The 18,158-nt window shown below is 31.9% G+C and overlaps 1 protein-coding gene across 1 annotated transcript in view; it reads left to right on the top strand.

Annotated features, from left to right (window-relative positions):
* Positions 1 to 11,139, top strand: part of LOC131055006 (L-gulonolactone oxidase 2) — a 31,790-nt gene extending 20,651 nt beyond the window's left edge. Inside the window, exon 5 of the mRNA XM_057989607.2 lies at positions 10,787 to 11,139. Coding sequence (XP_057845590.2) covers positions 10,787 to 11,139 — 353 coding nt within the window. The remainder of the gene's footprint in view (positions 1 to 10,786) is intronic.
* The last annotated feature ends 7,019 nt before the right edge of the window (positions 11,140 to 18,158 follow it).

Raw genomic sequence — 18,158 nt, 5'->3', positions numbered from 1 at the left:
GTTGATCATGGAAAGAAATTGAACGCTATAGTTTGTCCTTTTTTTAGATTGATCTGTTGTTGGATCAATTTATTCGGACATGAGCATTGGGTGTGTGGGTAAGTTCTTACCACGAGCAGTTTTATGGTTAATGGTTTTAATGATAGAGTGTCATGGAAAGATATTCAAAGCTACAGTCCATTTGAATTCTCTCCATCTGCGATATTAATGTTTGTGACGATGATCTTTTGCAATAATAAAGTTTTCTGCTCTTGGATTACTTCCAGTACTATCCATTATAGAGGTTGCAGTCTTCACCTCCAACGTGTTGTCCCTGAGTAAATTCCTGCATAGTTCTTTCTTAAATGTATTTAATTTGAATTATCTGCCTAACTGAAGGTTACCAACATGTTTATGTGCAATACATCATAATGGGTTTTGAGAACAACAAAAAGATAACATAACAGGATTACCATTTCTTAAGAAATGCTTCAAGTTCCACTCGGAACCATCAATCCCAGATTCTCAACAATCTTAAGAAATGCTTCAAGTTCCACTTGGAACCATTCTATATAGGTTTATGCTAGCTCAAACAAATGTTATTGCTTAGTATTTTCTGGATTTGACTATGTGAGTTTTTTTATTACCAGTATTTAGGATTAAGCACCATGATCTATCATCAGAGTAAGATAGCAAGAGAACATAAAAAAATGTGTATAAATGATCCATAAAACAAATATTTACAAATTTTTCAATTATTTCTTCAATACACTTTTCATAATCGTTCTTCAAAAAAAAACCCTAAATTTGTTATTCATTGTACTATTGTGAAGTTAAGCCCCAATCATTCTATGATAGCCAAACACATCTTGTGCTAACATTTGAATATTTTTCTTTAGTATGCACATATAGAATTCTAAATTTTTAAGTAGCCATTTGGCTAAGGTTAATTTAAATAGAGTTTAAACAAACTCCTTAATGTTTCACGAGGTGAGCAATGGGAAATGTTTAAAGTTTTATACCATATGAAATATAAATTAAGCTTCAAACTTCTCAAATCTATAGTTTTTTCACCCTTATTCCAAATACTTCATAAGAACTCATATTATAATAAGTTAAGGCATACAAATAAGTGAACATTTTTCTAGAAATTTTGAATGACCTTTCTTATTTAGTGCAAATTAATGTTGCTACAAGATACATTTTAAATTGCTCCAATGTATTCTAAATCACAATGGATGAATGATGTGGAAGTGTTCTTAAATGAAACTCCCACTAAATGCCAAATCAAGGTTTGCACATTCATCTTATTTTTTTCATTTATTCAACTTGACTTGCAATATTTTAGTAAATTTTCATAAGACAAACAAAAAGAAACAAGAGGTACAAAATCCAAAGCAACAAGGAGAGTATAAACATATAGACCTAAATAATACACAATTTCATAATAACACATGAGACATGGGCTTCTAGCTTGTGAGCATTCATTTTGAACTATCATGGCCTACTTACTAATAAGGATGCTTATGAAGTCATTATCTACTTGGTCGATACATACTATAACTCTTTATCTATGTGAAGGCTAGTTGATATAAGTTTCATATACCCATGGTGACAACAATATAGAAGATAAATTTTACTTCTTAACAATTCCTATATCTTCCTTGAAGTTTGAACAAAATTTATGAAAAAAAAAAGAACAAGAAGTTTCATGTTCTGAGATTTATTTTGCTTTTCAAAGAATATTCCAAAAAAATATTTACAGCCCAATCTAAAGATTATGGAGAATTAATTCTACTCTTTCTCCATAAGTATCTTATTTAGAAATGCACCATCTTAATAAGTAGTTTATTTATTCAATCATTAAATATTTTACTGATGATAATAGGATGAGATAACTAGTGACATTCAATATACAAAATATTCAAAGAAGTAGACTATCTTGTCTTTGTTAAGATGGTTCAACCTATTAAGAGAGAACAATTGTTTGGATCATCTTACAATAATGGTCCCACTTTCACCCATGAAGGAAAAATGCAGACGGGCAAAAAAAATTTTGCGGGTGTTTGTTCATATTATGGTTGTTCGAGCAAACTACCTTTGGGGTTCGAGCGAACCCCCCGCCCCCCCTTGATCATACATGTGACATCACTGGGGTTCGCTCAAACGCCCTTTTTATTAATATTTTATGGGGTTCGCTTGAAGCCCTCCCTTTGAGTGAACCCCTTTTTAACTATTTTTTTAACCATTATAAAATGAACAGAAGGGGGTTCATTCAGAACCCCTTCATTTGAAGGGGGTTCATTCAAAAGGGTGTCCATTCGAACCCCCTTTCTATGATTCTCCACCCCAAACTCTTCAACTTTCTATAGAACTTTGGCCTTGAAACCCCTTGTTCAAGGCTCAAATAAAAGAATTTTTACAACCCAAAAATATAGGATGGTAGTGCTCAAAGCAAGCTTTCCAACAACTATAATTTTATTACATTGTGAGTTTATTATGATCTTGTCTTTTAAATTTTATTAAATATAGGTTTTTCACCAAAAATGAACTTCTTTGTTCAACGCACTAGGAAAAATAGTAAACTAATTCAAAAAAATTCTGAAAAATATCTATGTCCTGGTTATTGATGTCTTCTTTCTAACAAAAAAAAAAATGAATTTCGATATATATAGAACAAGTTATGTTTTCAAAAGTAGACCTATGTCTAAAATATAATTAGTCGAACTTCAAAACTTAATAAAATGAAAAATACTCAACATATGTCTTATTTTTGTTGAGATAATTTGAGTTCTTTTTTATGCCTATCCCGAATTATATCCATGCCAAGTATTCTCTCTGTTGTCACTAAATCCTTCATTGCAGAACGTTGACCTAAAAGAAGCTTCAAATCATGATTTGCTTTCTTGTTAGAACCGGTGACTAATATTTCATCAACATATAGCAAGAGTAGAAAAAACTCACTATTATCAAGCTTCTTGTACTAAACACAAGGATCAGACTCACAACTAACAAACTTATGCTCAGCCATGAACTAATGAAACTTGAGGTACCACTAACTCACAGCTTGTTTGAGCCCATACAAACTCCGTTTTAATCTGAAATATAAGTTTTCCTACCCCTGTTTAATAAAGCCTTTAGGTTTCTCTATATACAATTCTTCTTCCAAATCCCCATGGAGAAATACAATTTTTACATCAAGTTTTTCAAGCTCAAGATCCCACACAGCCACTAAACCCAAAACTATCTGGATTGTGGTCATTCTCACAACTAGAGAAAAAAATTCATCAAAATAGATCCCTTTCTTCTGAGCATATTCGTTGACAACCAGTCTGACATGATACTATTTCCTGCCTCCAACTTGTTCTTTCAATTTGTAAACCCAATGATTCTTCAAGAGCTTTCAACCGAGTTGGAGCTTCACTAGATCCCAATATTGATTCACTTTCAACGAACCCATGTCTTCTTACATTGCTGCGATCCATTTATCAGAATTAGAGTCTTGACAAGCATCCCTATAATTAACAAATTGTACTTAATCAAAAACTAACAATTCAAGAGTAGCTTCTTTATTTTATAGTAATTTGCAGTCATGAAACTTAGTGGGAAGTTTCCTCTGCCTTGCAGAACGCCTTACTGAAGGTATTGGGTTTTTAGTTTTCTTTTGAACAGGGAACAAATTTTCTTTTTAATCACCTCCCACAATTTCAAAACCAGGCATGGGACTATTATCAAACCTATCAGGCAATTCTTCTTGTGATGGTAAAGAATAGGGCAGGTTATGCGGTGGAGTATAATGACATGTATCCTCAGTCAGACCCGTTGAATGGATAGAACAGGTGGGAGGCTACACAACAGACTTAGCCACGGTGGAGGGTGAACAAACCCATGGCATATGAACTCTGTCCTACAGTACCGACAGTGATGGTAGTGACAAGTTGTGCCTTGCATAGGTAGTAGCAAGAAGAGTTTGTGAGTCCTCATGTGAGGCCTAAGAAGTGTGAATAACATTCCCATGCCTCCCAAATTTTGTGACACCATGATCTACATGTAGTGAGAGCTCGTCAAGGTGGTGATTGAAGGCACTTCTCTACTTTATGTGTGTGGTAGGTAATGAAGTGGGCCCCTCCATGTGGGCACTCTGTAACGCTATATCATCCCACTTTTTAAACCTATCCAACGCACTCTCCCAGTCAGCAGAGAATTGTGTGGGACTAGGAACATCTTCCCTAAGACCAAACTCGATAGGGGAGCTAGATAGTCGATCAATATCATTTTGAGAACTTTAATCCCCTGTTCCAGGTTGTTATATGAATGATTTTGCCTCTAAACTGACTTCATGGCCTGCATTATAAGTTGAATAATAATGTTGATGAGCAGAGAGAGGAAATGCAAAATGCTTCACAAGATGTTTGGAAATAGTAATAGAGGCTCCCAATGGATTTGGGTCTAACTGCAAACTAAGATTGGTTGGTTCTTGTGAGTCACCATTATCAAAAATAGAACAAATACCTTATGTGGTTCAACTAGTATGTGTAGGGCTAGAAATGTCTTCTCATTGAAGACAACATCTCTACTACGAAAATTTTTCTTTTGAGGTAGATCCCATAGTCTAAAACCAAATTGATCTGCATCATACACAATGAAGATGCATCGATGTGATTTGGGGTCCAATTTGGTCCTCTTTTCCTTAGGAACATGTGAGAATGCTTCACAACCAAAAACTCTAGCACGTGAGTAGGAAACTCTTTTACCAAGCCATTCCTCCTCCGGAATACCAAAATCCAAGCGAGATGAAGGGCTTCGATTATCTAAGATAAAATGATAGAAAATTTTGTCCAGACTGAGGGAAAGGCCATTACAACATTAGTCGTAGTTGGGAAAACAAATGGGGAAACAAAGAAGGGGAAAATTGGAGCTATACATTGTATATGGAATGGATTTAGGTGTTAAGGTTGTTCGTGGTAAATAAATATAGTTTTCTCTCTATAATTCAGATTATTGACAAGTGGCATAAAATATTCCTAAGCTGGTGGTACAATTTCTAGCCCCACCCTATTTTATAGGCCTAAAAATAGGGGCTCCTATTTTTTGGAAAACAATTCCAAATAATCTAATAGAAAATAATAATTTCTTCATAGAACTACATCTTCTTTAAAACTAAAACTTAAGCTCCTCCATGAGACCCCTGCTTAAGTATAATTATCTTTGACCCAAATTAGGGCATAGCAAGTCTATCAAGAGAAGAGGGCATATAAAAAAATAGATGAAGGGCAAGGTAGAGGAAGATAAGACAACTTTTGAGAGGTGAGAAAAACCGAGGAGAATGTACAGAGAGGAGAATTAGAAGAAGGGATTTGGCTAGGAGTCGATATGACATCATGGATTGGAAGAAAGAAATAATTTTTTATTAGAATATGGAGTGGATTTCTCTGTTCCGATACATCTATGAGCAGCACCAAGAAGTATTTTGTAGACTGAATTGTTATTAGATTAATTTATTCAAGCATGAGCAATGGGTGCATAGGTAAGTCCTTATCACAAGTAGTTTTATGGGTAAGACTTTTTAAAAATAGTTGATCATGGAAAGAAATTGAAAGCTATAGTCTGTCCTTCTTGTACATTGATCTGTTGTTGGATCAATTTATTCAGACATGACCAATGGGTGTGTGGGTAAGTTCTTATCACGAGTAGTTTTATGGTTAATGGTTTTAATGATAGAGTGTCATGGAAAGATATTCAAAGCTACAGTCCATTTGAAGTCTCTCTATCTACGATATCAATATTTGAGATGATGATATTTTGCAATGATAAAGTTTTCTGCTCATGGATTACTTCCAGTACTATCCATTATAGGGGCTACAGTCTTCACCTCCAACGTGTTGTCCCTGAGTAAATTCCTGCATAGTTCTTTTTGAAATGTATTTAATTTGAATTATCTGCCTAACTGAAGGTTATTAACATGTTTATGTGCTATACATCATACTGGGTTTCGAGAACAACAAAAAGATAACATAACAGGATTACCATTTCTTAAGAAATGCTTAAAGTTCTACTTGGAACCATCAATCCTAGATTCTCAACAAGCTTTATCACATATAATTCAATCTATTTATTGACGTATACGTTCATCAAATCTATTCTATATAGGTTTATGCTAGCTCAAACAAATGTTATTGCTTACTATTTTCTAGATTTGACTATGTGAGTTTCTTTATTACCATCATTTAGGATTAAGCATCATGATCCATCATCAGAATAAGATAGCAAGAAAACACAAAAAATGTGTATAAATGATCCATACAACAATTTCTTACAAATTTTGCATTTATTTCTTCAATACACTTTGCATAATCGTTCTTCAAAAAACACCCCTAAATTTGTTATTCATTATACTATTGTGAAATTAAGCCCCAATAATTCTATGATAGCTAAACACATCTTGTGCTAACATCTGAATATTTTTCTTTAGTATGCACATATATAATTCTCATCTTTTAAGTAGGCATTTGGCTAAGGATAATTTAAATAGAGTTTAAACAAACTCCTTAATGTTTCACGAGGTGAGCAATGGGAAATGTTTAAAGTTTTATACCATATGAAATATAAATTAAGCTTCAAACTACCCAAATCTAAAGTTTTTTATAATAAGTTAAGGCATACAAATAAGTGAACATTTTTCTAGAAATTTTGAATGACCTTTCTTATTTAGTTCAAATTAATGTTGCTACAAGATACATTTTAAAGTGCTCCAATGTGTTCTAAATCACAATGGATGAATGATGTGGAAGTGATCTTAAATGAAACTCCTACTAAATGTCAAATCAAGGTTTGCACATTCATCTTTTCTTTTTTCATTTATTCAACTTGACTTGTAATATTTTCGTAAATTTTCATAAGACAGACAAAAAGAAACAGGAGGTACAAAATCCAAAGCAACAAGGAGAGTATAAACAAATAGACCTAAATAATACACAATTTCATAATAACACACGAGACATGGGCTTCTAGCTTGTGAGCATTCATTTGGAACTATCATGGCCTGCTTACTAATTAGGATGCTTATCACGCCATTATCTACTTGGTTGATACATACTATAACTCTTTATCTATGTGAAGGCTAGTTGATATAAGTTGTATATACCCTTGGTGACAACAATGTAGAAGTGTATTAATATAGAAGATAAATTTTACTTCTTAACAATTCCTATATCTTCCTTGAAGTTTGAACAAAATTTATGAAAAAAAATGAACAAGAAGTTTCATGTTCTGAGATTTATTTTGCTTTTCAAAGATTATTCCAAAAAAATATTTGCAGCCCAATCTAAAGATTATGGAGAAGTAATTCAAGTCTTTCTCTATAAGGATCTTATTTAGAAATGCACCAACTTAATAGGTAGTTTATTTATTCAATCATTAAATATTTTACTGATGATAATAGGATGAGATAACTAGTGACATACAACATACAAAATCTTCAAAGAAGTAGACTATCTTGTCTTTGTTAAGATAGTTCAACCTATTAAGCAAATTGATTTTGCAAGCCCATTTCTGATGAAATCACATACTAAAAAACTCCTTCAAGATCAAAGAAATTGATTAAAAAAATGATAAGAAATCATCATAATTATGGAATGTTGCAATTAGATCCTTGTTGAATTAATTTATTGTCCTCTCATATCCTATTTAAACATAACAGCCAGGAAATTTGGCATAATGGTCTAAAGGTTTCTTCATTCCCTTGTCACAAGAAGCAAGAACATATATTCAACTAAAGACAAAAAAACATGGTTTGTATTCCATAAAAATTAAATTTTAAGAGTATGAACTAGTATGTACCCCAAACATGCAATAAGAACGGAAGAATCCTTTTACTACCTAGTAAAGCTTATCCTAGTATTCCTCCCTCTTCTTGTTTTACTTCCTCTCCCCTTTTCTTTAGATAATTTTTCCCAAAGGGAAAATAAAAATATAAAAAATCCCATTGACAAAAAAAAAAGCCTTGGATACCTTAAAACAAAATTCCAACACTATACATAAAGCTTAAGTTTATAAACTTTTCTAGCATCCTCCTCATTAACTCTCATGCAAGATGTTCAAGCATCTTCTAGAAACATGGAGGAGAGATTTATAATGTATACACATTTTGTAAAATAAATCTATTGGAATCTTTTTCTAAAATAATAATATTAATATATATTTAATACTTATTTTATTCTATCCTTTTAAATAATATTCAAATAAAATAAAAATTACTTATAATATCTCTATCAAGTATACTAGTATTCATTAATAAAATTAATTTTATTTCTTTGTTATAATAATTTAATATCGAATATAATGTTTTTTAACATTAATGATATACACCAAAAAATGAAAATTCATAGAGCTTAGCATGATATACACATTCCCAACAATATGCTTGACATGAATTTGGGCCACTTACGATAATAAACATGCATGTATGTATATATAAATATCACAATTATATATGTACATAGTTGTAATGATGAACTTGTATTCCACGTTATTTCTCATTTAATTTGGGTTCATTTAGATGAAATGTTTTAACAACACATCAACAAGTAGCACACTCTTTTACTAATTTTGGCTCACAACCCAACATGAACATGAGCTCTCTAGATTTCATTTTTAGAGAACTATATAAAATTAACCAACACATATATACACTGATCATATGCAACATGACAACATGAATCTAATTTGTGCATGTGATTCCATCATGACAAGTTAATGGCATCAGCTAAAACCTTCTCCGTGATGATACTCTATCTCCAACTTGAGAGAGTGTGACTAGTTCTTTTTAGACTAACATAGTAAGTAATCACCATCATAATCATTCTTAATTAACCCTCAAGTAATAATTAACATAATTCAATTTTTCTTTCCTAATTGATTGTAATTAAACAATTAAGATAGTAACTAGCTTAATGATTAAGCTAGACTAATTATACGAGATGTTATAGTCATACCCCATGCATAAATATTTGTAGGATTTAGTGTGAAGACCATGAAATTGCTTAGGAAATCCATTGAATTAATGACCTAGAGGTGGCATGATAAACTTTGGCCTTGATTTGGTTGTTTGTGGGTGTTAAAGTGTATTAATGGCACTCCTAGACCTATTCTATAGAGTTTTAGGTCCCTCGAAATGCTTTGATAACTAAAAAATATTTAAATGTTTTTAATGCATATCGATCGTCATGGCCTTCCTTAGGACCTATCAAGCACCATTTTAATAGTTCTTAGTTGTTGAAGGTTTGCCACCCTATTAAAAATATTCATTTATTTTAGAGTTTAGGGATTTATCAACAACAAAAATTGGTTTTGGAACCACCACAAACCACTGACAACTAGACATCTACTTGCTTCTCTATGCTCGTTGGAAAAAAATATTGATGTTTGAACCTCCATTCATAACATAATTCTTATTGAGAACCTTGTTGAAGATAAAATAGGAACTTGAAACCTTGTTGTAGGTTTCTAGTTTTGAAGGAAGCTCCAACAAGCCCCTTTTATCTTTTTCTTGTTTGTTAAAGGTTTACAGCCCAATCATAACCCTTCAACAAGATTCATAAAACATTTTCTTTGGCACTTAGAGGATCAAAAGTCTACCACAACGCTTTTTTTTCTTCCTCTTGTCAAAGGTTCTTCATCAATTTGAAACTATGGTGCAGGTTCTAAGTTCTTTGAAATAAGCTAACATACCTTTCTTCCTTATGTTCCCTTATGTTGAAGATTTGTCGTCCATTGGAAACCTAATGCTTGAAGGGACTTATACATCAATTAAGAACCTAAGTAGTTCTTGAACCAAATTAAATTTTGATTTCTTCCCACTACACCTTAAATCACTAATAAAGGAAAATCTTTAACTTCTTCCTTTGAGGTAAAGGCCAAATGTTACAAATAGAGGAGAAAGGCTAACAAATATCCACACTTAACAATTAGACAAAGGAAACCTAGCGAAATTAACTTACAAGGACTTAATTAAATTCTACAAAGCCCTAACATGAATCAAATGGAGATATTTCACATTGGTTATCAACAAAAGTGGAATGAGGCATAAAATGACAAGAAGTTTTTAACCTCGACAATTGTTGGTAAATTGGCAACTATTAAGTCGCTTGCCAATAAATCCAATGGGTACGTTGAGGATCAATTAGATTGATGAATGTTTTATAACTTGTTTGTCCCTTAAGCCTTCTCATTAAATAAGACTACTATTTCTCTTACATTAATTTATAAGTTAGAAAGATATGAGATTATGTCTTTAAATGCCCTAGACACACACTTTAAACCATTTGATTTATTTATTGATGAATAATGATTACAATCTAGAATAATCGACCTAAGAAAAACCTATATTTCCTTGATAATTAAATATATTAATATGATTCAAAGATATAACTTTACAAAACTAGTGCCAAAATCAGAATCCGAACTTATACTGGCAGTTGCCCATGCAGTTAAAAACGAACAAAACATTAGAGTGGTGAGTGGGCTGGTTCGCAGCCTATCAAAATTAGCCTGTGTAGGAAAACAAGGGCTCATCATCTCTACCCAAGGATATGCAAAGCTCATCACACTGAGCGGTGATTCTCTCAACTCGTTAATTGTACTGCATGTGAATTTAACCATTTTCCTTTTGTTTCATTACTCTTTTTTTTTTTGGTTGTTTTTTTGTGTAGTCAGTTTTACAACCTAGCTTTTCGGTTTTCTCTATTATGATTGCTTATACTTTTGAGATCTATTGACTTAGAGTTTTTTCTGTCTGTTTTCTTGATAGAATCAGATCCAGATCTGAAAGCTGCTAAGATATCTATTGGAACGCTGGGAGCGATCTCTGAAATATCCTTCGCATTGCAGCCTATGTTCAAGACCTCATTTTCGGCCAGTGTGAAAGATGATAATGATCTAGAAAAAGAAGCCGAGAGTTTTCTAAGAGCCAGTGAATATGCAGATATAAAATGGTTTCCCTCCCATGGGAAGGCAATTTTCGTGACCAACCAGGTTGTTTCTGTTGATGTACCTGGAGATGGCCTCAATATGGCAGTTGGCAGTCCAATCACAGCTATGAGCGTTGAAACAAGTGCTTGTCATTGTGAATATCCTAAAACTCTTATAGGTTCACCTTCTTGAAATAGAGGTTTAGTTGATCACCTGATTTGATTTTTTACATAAAATACACTCATTCCTAGACCAAGACACCATTCCATGATGGGGTCATAAACAATAAATTGCATTATAATAATCATAGTCACTACATCCAAGAAGCTATATATGCAGATGCAAGTCATGTAAGATTTAATTGACTAGCTCTAATTGAGCATGATTAACTTAACCAAATCATATTTAGGACATACAGCATCACTATATCTTTGTATCATCGTACGGAGATGCTTATTTAATAATATGAATATTAATATTCTTAACTTTCTAGTGTCTTCTACCTTATGGTATAATCCATCGTCACTTATATCTAACTATGATCTTAATGATCAATAATAAGATATTGGTATATGTCACACAACATGGTTACAAATGGCTTATAATCACATCTTCATATATTCTCAATATTTAAAAGTATCTAAAATCTCATAGTTTGTTGAAATAAAAGCTACATTGATACCAAGTTTATGAAAGATGGGTAATAACTATCTAGCATTGTTATTGTTCCTAAATAATGACATCATAATCCTTAATAATATTTCATTAAATATCAAGCATGCTGGAAGCTTTTCCCATATGAAAGCAATCAAACTTTTAGATAGAAGTTATGATCTAGGTACATTTCTTAGCCCTGAAATAATAACAAAAAGGCTACACAAACATTTTATGCCACTAAGCTAGCTATAATCTTTTGAGATGTTTGTAACCCAATATAAGAAGTTTCGTACATAAAGAAATACAGTCATCAAAAAAGTGTTTATTAAGTAATGTCATGCATGATTATAATCTTGGATTCTTCAACAAGGCCAAAATCCCTACTTGAATACTTTTCCTTACAATATGTGTGTTTGTGTGTGTGTGGATGGAGAGAGAGAGAGAGAGAGAGAGAGAGAGAGAGAGAGAGAGCATACACGGGGTTATTTTTCTGAGGATCAATATCCTTTTCTGATTCCTTTCATCATAGAGAGAATCAAGTAATATTAGTTAATACCCATTAGCTCATAAGTTGCATGCTTCTATGTGCAAGTGGACATATTTCATAATTGATTATATAAATGAAAATCGCTGAGTATCCTTCTTCTACCAATTAATATGTCCAATAGAATTGCTTTCAAGTTGATTGATTACTGATATTAAAAAATGAAGCTCATAATGTGAGTCAAAGTTACTTTACATTCTACATATTTTATAGATAGAATGAGACATTGGAAAATATTTTTTTATTATTCAACATTCTACATGCTGCATGGGAATATGAATATTACCTCATCACTATTAAAATTTAATATGAAACAGTCTCATAAAACATTGCAAAATCATTTAAAGTCACTAACATTTTTAGTTATCATTTTCTATTTGTGTCGTATCCTTTATTATAAATCAGATTGAAAATTATTACTTAATAATGAGAAGAGTAAATATTTCAAACCCAATAGTATTTGAAAGATGTTATACTTAGCTTTGGGAGAGTTGAAGATATCCTTAATTCTAGTATTGAAATCTATAGTCCTTCCTCCTTGTGCCTCTATTGTTGTGTTTCTTATTCTAATGCTACTTCCTACTACTAGGATTCCTCTTCTCACATCCTACTGCCTACTACTGGGATTCCTCTTCTCACATCTTACTTCCTACTACTAGGATTCCTCTTCTCACTTCTTACTTCCTACTACTGGGATTCCTCTTCACACATCCTTGTAACTCTCCTCCCCTTGTCACTGAAGAATCCCTCTAATCCTTATACATTGATGGATGTACATGCCTTGTTCCATCCCTCTAAGGGTGACATAGGCAGGGAGTATGCTAGCACAGGTTGTAGATTCTAGCTCTACATATACTAATTGTATTAGCTTGATAGTTTCAAAATCCTTTTCAAAAGTATAGTTTATATGTATACTAAATTCATTCCATTCCATGAAACCTCATTTTTTTGACATTATGGTAAATAATTCACATGCCTTGTACCTAATTGGAGTTTCTACCTACAAGTCTACTAAAAGAGATCTTATTATAATATTTACCAAAATTCCTCTCTTATTTATTCTTTGATTGGCATACATCGATTCTCCACAAGTTTTCATTATGGTGGCCCAACAATGGACATATTCATCAGTTATAAATTATAGACTTAAGGTCTTAAAATTTTCCCAGGTATCACAAACAACTCTCACTCATGCCTCCAAACAACCACATCCCACACTCAGCCTTTATCTTGCACTCTTCTTCACCTATTGGCCTTTATTGCTCTTGCTTTTCATCACTAGTTATCGCTTCCATACCTAGAATGGCTCTACCCTCTCCTATTTAGATTCTCCTTCTTGATGTTCTAATTTTTCCAAAAAGAAAAATGCCTCTTTAATGAGGTTGTCAGTCAAATATTGAAGTCTTGGCATGTCAGGATTTTTCTTAACTTGCAACTTACAATGGCTCTATGGCATAGATGACATACCCTTCCTTATAGAATCACACCCTCTTTTATCTTTCTATGCCATTTCCTTCCTTCTCCGCTTTCTTTTCTTCTTTATTTATTTTGTGTCTCCATATTGTCCATGTATAATGCAAGCAATCAAAATTTTGAAATTATTTTATTTATGTTTTTATCACCTACCAATTACGTTTGTTGATGATGGGCTTTCATAACTTCACGTGGACATTGGAGGAAAATGGCAAGGATCTCATATAAAATATGATCTCATTTTAATAAGAGCATGAAGGACATTTAAATAAGGCTTACAAGCTTTCCTAATATGTAGTGTGAATATTTATTTAGCAGTTGAAAATGAAGAATATGATTATTTATTTTATCTTAGAAAATGGTGAGGGGTAATATTAAGTTGATCAAACAATTACAAAATCTTACAATTTGAAAGTGTTTGATCGTACAACAAGCAAATTGAACTTGTAGAAGAATCAAAGATTTCAACATTGAAAGATCATGATAGAGGAGGAAAGCCAATACCTTCCTCCTTTCAAAGTTGTCTATGGGGAATAGTGTCAATGACATTTGGGAAAATTACAATATTCAAAGGATGTTTTAGAGTTGTGTACATAAAGTCCAGATTTCTCACTTTTAAATATTCACATCTCTAATCTATAGCTTTCCAACATAGATTCCCTTCATATGTTTTATGTAATAAAAAGTCGGCTAGCAATGAAGATAAAGATAACAATATTAGCATAGAACAATAGGAATACCCATTAATGAATTAAAGTTTTTGAATGCAAGAGAATTGGTAGTTGATATTTTGGAGTTGTCAATAGATGACCTATATTTCTCACTTTTAGAGAATTTACAAGATATACACAATGTTCTAGAGCTATGAACAACACAACTCTTCTAATTTTCTTACTCTCATATCCAGAACTTGACATTACAAATTTTCTCTCATATATTTTATGTGATGAAATATTAGCTAGCAATGTCGATAATGATATAAAGAAAAGGGAGTATATTTGTCATCATCACCATCATGTATTCCAGCGTAACAACTAACTTATGCACCTTCTAGTGTCATACATACCAATTGATCATAATCATATAAAGATGGTTATTAGAAGCTTCTCTTGACATACTTTTAATGCACATTTAGTAGCAAATATTAAATATTAGAAATCCACTACAATAATCATGGGGAAGATTCATTTAATGTTACTCTTAGTTTCTATTTGCACCCTGTTGATCTTTTATCATTTTGTTTGCTAATGAACTATGAGTAATTGCAAGAAATCTGATATCTTCTTGCTTATTTTTCTTAATATTGGATTAAGAATAAAAATAGAGAGAGCACACAATAGTATCAATAAGACAAACTGTATATAGTCAAACGATTGTAGTCAATTAGGTGCAATACCAATTTGATATCTTCTTGCTTAATTTTTAATATTGGATTAAGAATAAAAATTATAGAGAATACATAAAAGTATTAATAAGAGAAATTGCATAGTCAAACGATTGCAGTCAATTCGGTGCAATAGTTTGCACCAATTTGATATCTTCTTGCTCCATTCTTACTGTCTAGTTGGGATTTCCATGAATTCATCCTTATTTAAAGAGGTGTAATTTGTTGTCCATGTTAAACTTCACCCAAGTTTGTTAAAAATTTCTCTGTTTTCATCACTCTTGTTTAATAATGATGATTAGTCAAGTTCTCGATTTATTAATCTATGATATATCTAGCTAAATAAACATATTAATTAAAATAAAAGGAATGTACAAAAGAGAAAAGACAGGAAGCTAATAATTCAGGTTCAATACAATTAAGCCTTCCATAGAGGAGAAAATCAGCTAAGATAGTTGAAAGACATAATTTTAGAGCATAATACAACTTACAATAAGAGAAAATGTCACTTTTTTTCCAAAAGCACATAACCCACATTCTTTTGTAATAATATTAGCAAACCACCCTTCATAGTATCCGGATATATTCATTTGTAGCTTTCATATTTTTGTCCTTATTGTCTTTGGACAATTTAAAGGTAACATATCATGATTGAATATTATTGTACATATATTAGATTATATTTTTTCATAAATTGGTTTAGAATTATCATATAATATGAAAGTTGTAATGTTTTTCTAAATGCTATTTTAGTAGGGCTAAATTATGTGCATTGTTATAGTTTATTGTGGAAATCAAGATATGCACAACTATTATGTATGTGACAAAGTCTTGCTCATCACAAGTCATTACTATTTTCTTCCATTTATATATGTAGCTAAAATGATATGGTTAATGTAAGTAATGGACAATGAAAAGGACAAATGAAGTATATTTTTAATAATTAATTATAACTTTTTCAAGGTCAAACCATTTGTAATATCCCCATTTCTGAAACCAAACATTGTGTGTTTCATACATGGAGGACCTAGGACATCTCTACATAGTTAGTGGCGTAAACAATGAATGGTATTAAGTTGGTATCCCTGTTTCTAAAACGAAAATTGTGTGATCTAGACATGGCAGGCTTAAGACATCTCTAAATTAGCTAGTAGTAGAAACAATGAATGCTCTTAAGTTAATAGAAGAAACAATGAATGGTCTAGCAATGAATAATAAATAAAGAATGGTGACAAGATTTCATAAATATTGTGTTGAGACCTTGAAAAAGCTCCTTGTATTACCTTTATAAGTGATTTGAACAAACCTAATATATAAAGAGAGCCATTACCAAGAAGGGGTGCAGTTTATTATGGAGCATTATGAAGTCAACTTCGCAACAAAAATTGATTAGTAGCAATGGTTTCATGAAGCTATCATCATTCAAAAAAACAACTAAAACCTAATATAGAAACTATAAGAAGAGCCATTACCAAGAAGGGGTGTAGTTTATTATGGAGCATTATGGAGTCTAAATTCATAACAAAAATTGATTAGCAACAATGGTTTCATGAAGCTATCATCATTCAAAGAAACGACTAGTTTCATATTAAGCCTATCCATAAACAACACCCAAGTGATTAATGTTGAAGTGTAGTAATCTATTTAACAAAAGCAATTGCAATCATTCAAAGTAGAAATTAATATGAAGACGGCGATTTCACCTGTGAAGGATATGTTTAATATACAAAGGCAATGTTTTTAGTATGTAGTTTGTAGTGCTCACTAGGGCCATTATCAGCCTTGTGCAAGGAGGGTGTTAACCATCCATTTGCAAGGTTAAGGGCACACACATAAAGTAAGATATAACTGGAACAACGTCAAGGTTGCATATTTCTAAATAAATATCAGGAAAAGCAATGGAACTTCCAATTTAAATCAGATCCATGTAACTCATACCTTCTCATAATTATAAATATTGATCAGGGACAGGGATCCTATATAATTGAGTTTTGAATTTATAATTTATAAATCACAACAAACTGAGACTCATTGTATACTTATTAACATATTAAATAAGAATCACATAAAACTCACAATTCAAGTTCTCTAAGGTTATAACATCACATTGTAATAAAATCAATCAGTCCCTTCGATCTAATGCAAGAGCCATAAAGATAATCATTAGATTGTGAAGATAGAAGAAAAGTTAGATGGGACATTACACTATTTAAAATCAATTTTTACAAATAAAACTTTTCTTTCTGTCATATTTTGTTTTGGAAAGATTTATGCTTGCAAGATCACAATTTGCACTAAAATCATAATTTCCTAGAAACTTGAAGGTTTGTTGAGTGAGAATTATTTGATAATATATGTTTGATGAAGAGGAAATCTATAATGTTCATCTTGGTAAGACCTAATCACCTAAGACTAATTTCGACAAGATCACTAGAGAGGAAGCAACACAGTTTTCTCTTATTGAGATAATGATTCATTCCTTTCTATTACTCCCTTCTTCGTGGAGGCTATGGATTTCTCTATGTGAATTGTGATGTTATATAACACTTTAATCACATGTCTCATCCTCTTATATGTGATTTAGGCATATTTAAGACTAAAGAACAACATAAATGTTAGATCTAATGGATACATTTAAAATCAATTAGATGGATGAATGAATTATTTTTAAGTTTTATTAATTCTTATTTGAGTTGGAAAAGATTGATCTGAACAGATTTTTTAGAAGATAAAGTCTTGCATATTTTCTTTGAGGTTGTGTAAAATGTGAGGTTAAGAATGGAAATGCAGGGGATATCATTATTCATAGCATTAAAGTTGGGTGTCAAGTGGGAGATTGTTGAATGTGAAACCCAACAGTCAAATTATTTTTCCCTTCATAACTCTTGGCTATTCACATTTTGGATAATGTTGATTACGGTTGTTTATAAAGAGCTTATTGCTACTGCAAGAAATGTATCTGAGAAACCATTGATGAATAATATATTGCCCTTCTTGAAGAGTGGATGTAGCCATTTGGTGAGCCACTATAAATCTACTGTTTTCTTGTTTATAATTTATGAATCTCTGTGTTTTTGTTTGCTAATTCTTTATCTATTATTATCACTATTTGCCCCTTAAACCTTCTCTATTATATTAATTTATGAATTAAAA

The sequence above is a fragment of the Cryptomeria japonica genome, chromosome 7 (assembly GCF_030272615.1).
Source record: "Cryptomeria japonica chromosome 7, Sugi_1.0, whole genome shotgun sequence".
NCBI lineage: Eukaryota > Viridiplantae > Streptophyta > Pinopsida > Cupressales > Cupressaceae > Cryptomeria > Cryptomeria japonica.
Note: the sequence above shows the minus strand (reverse complement) of the source record. Positions and strands in the feature narration are given on the sequence as shown.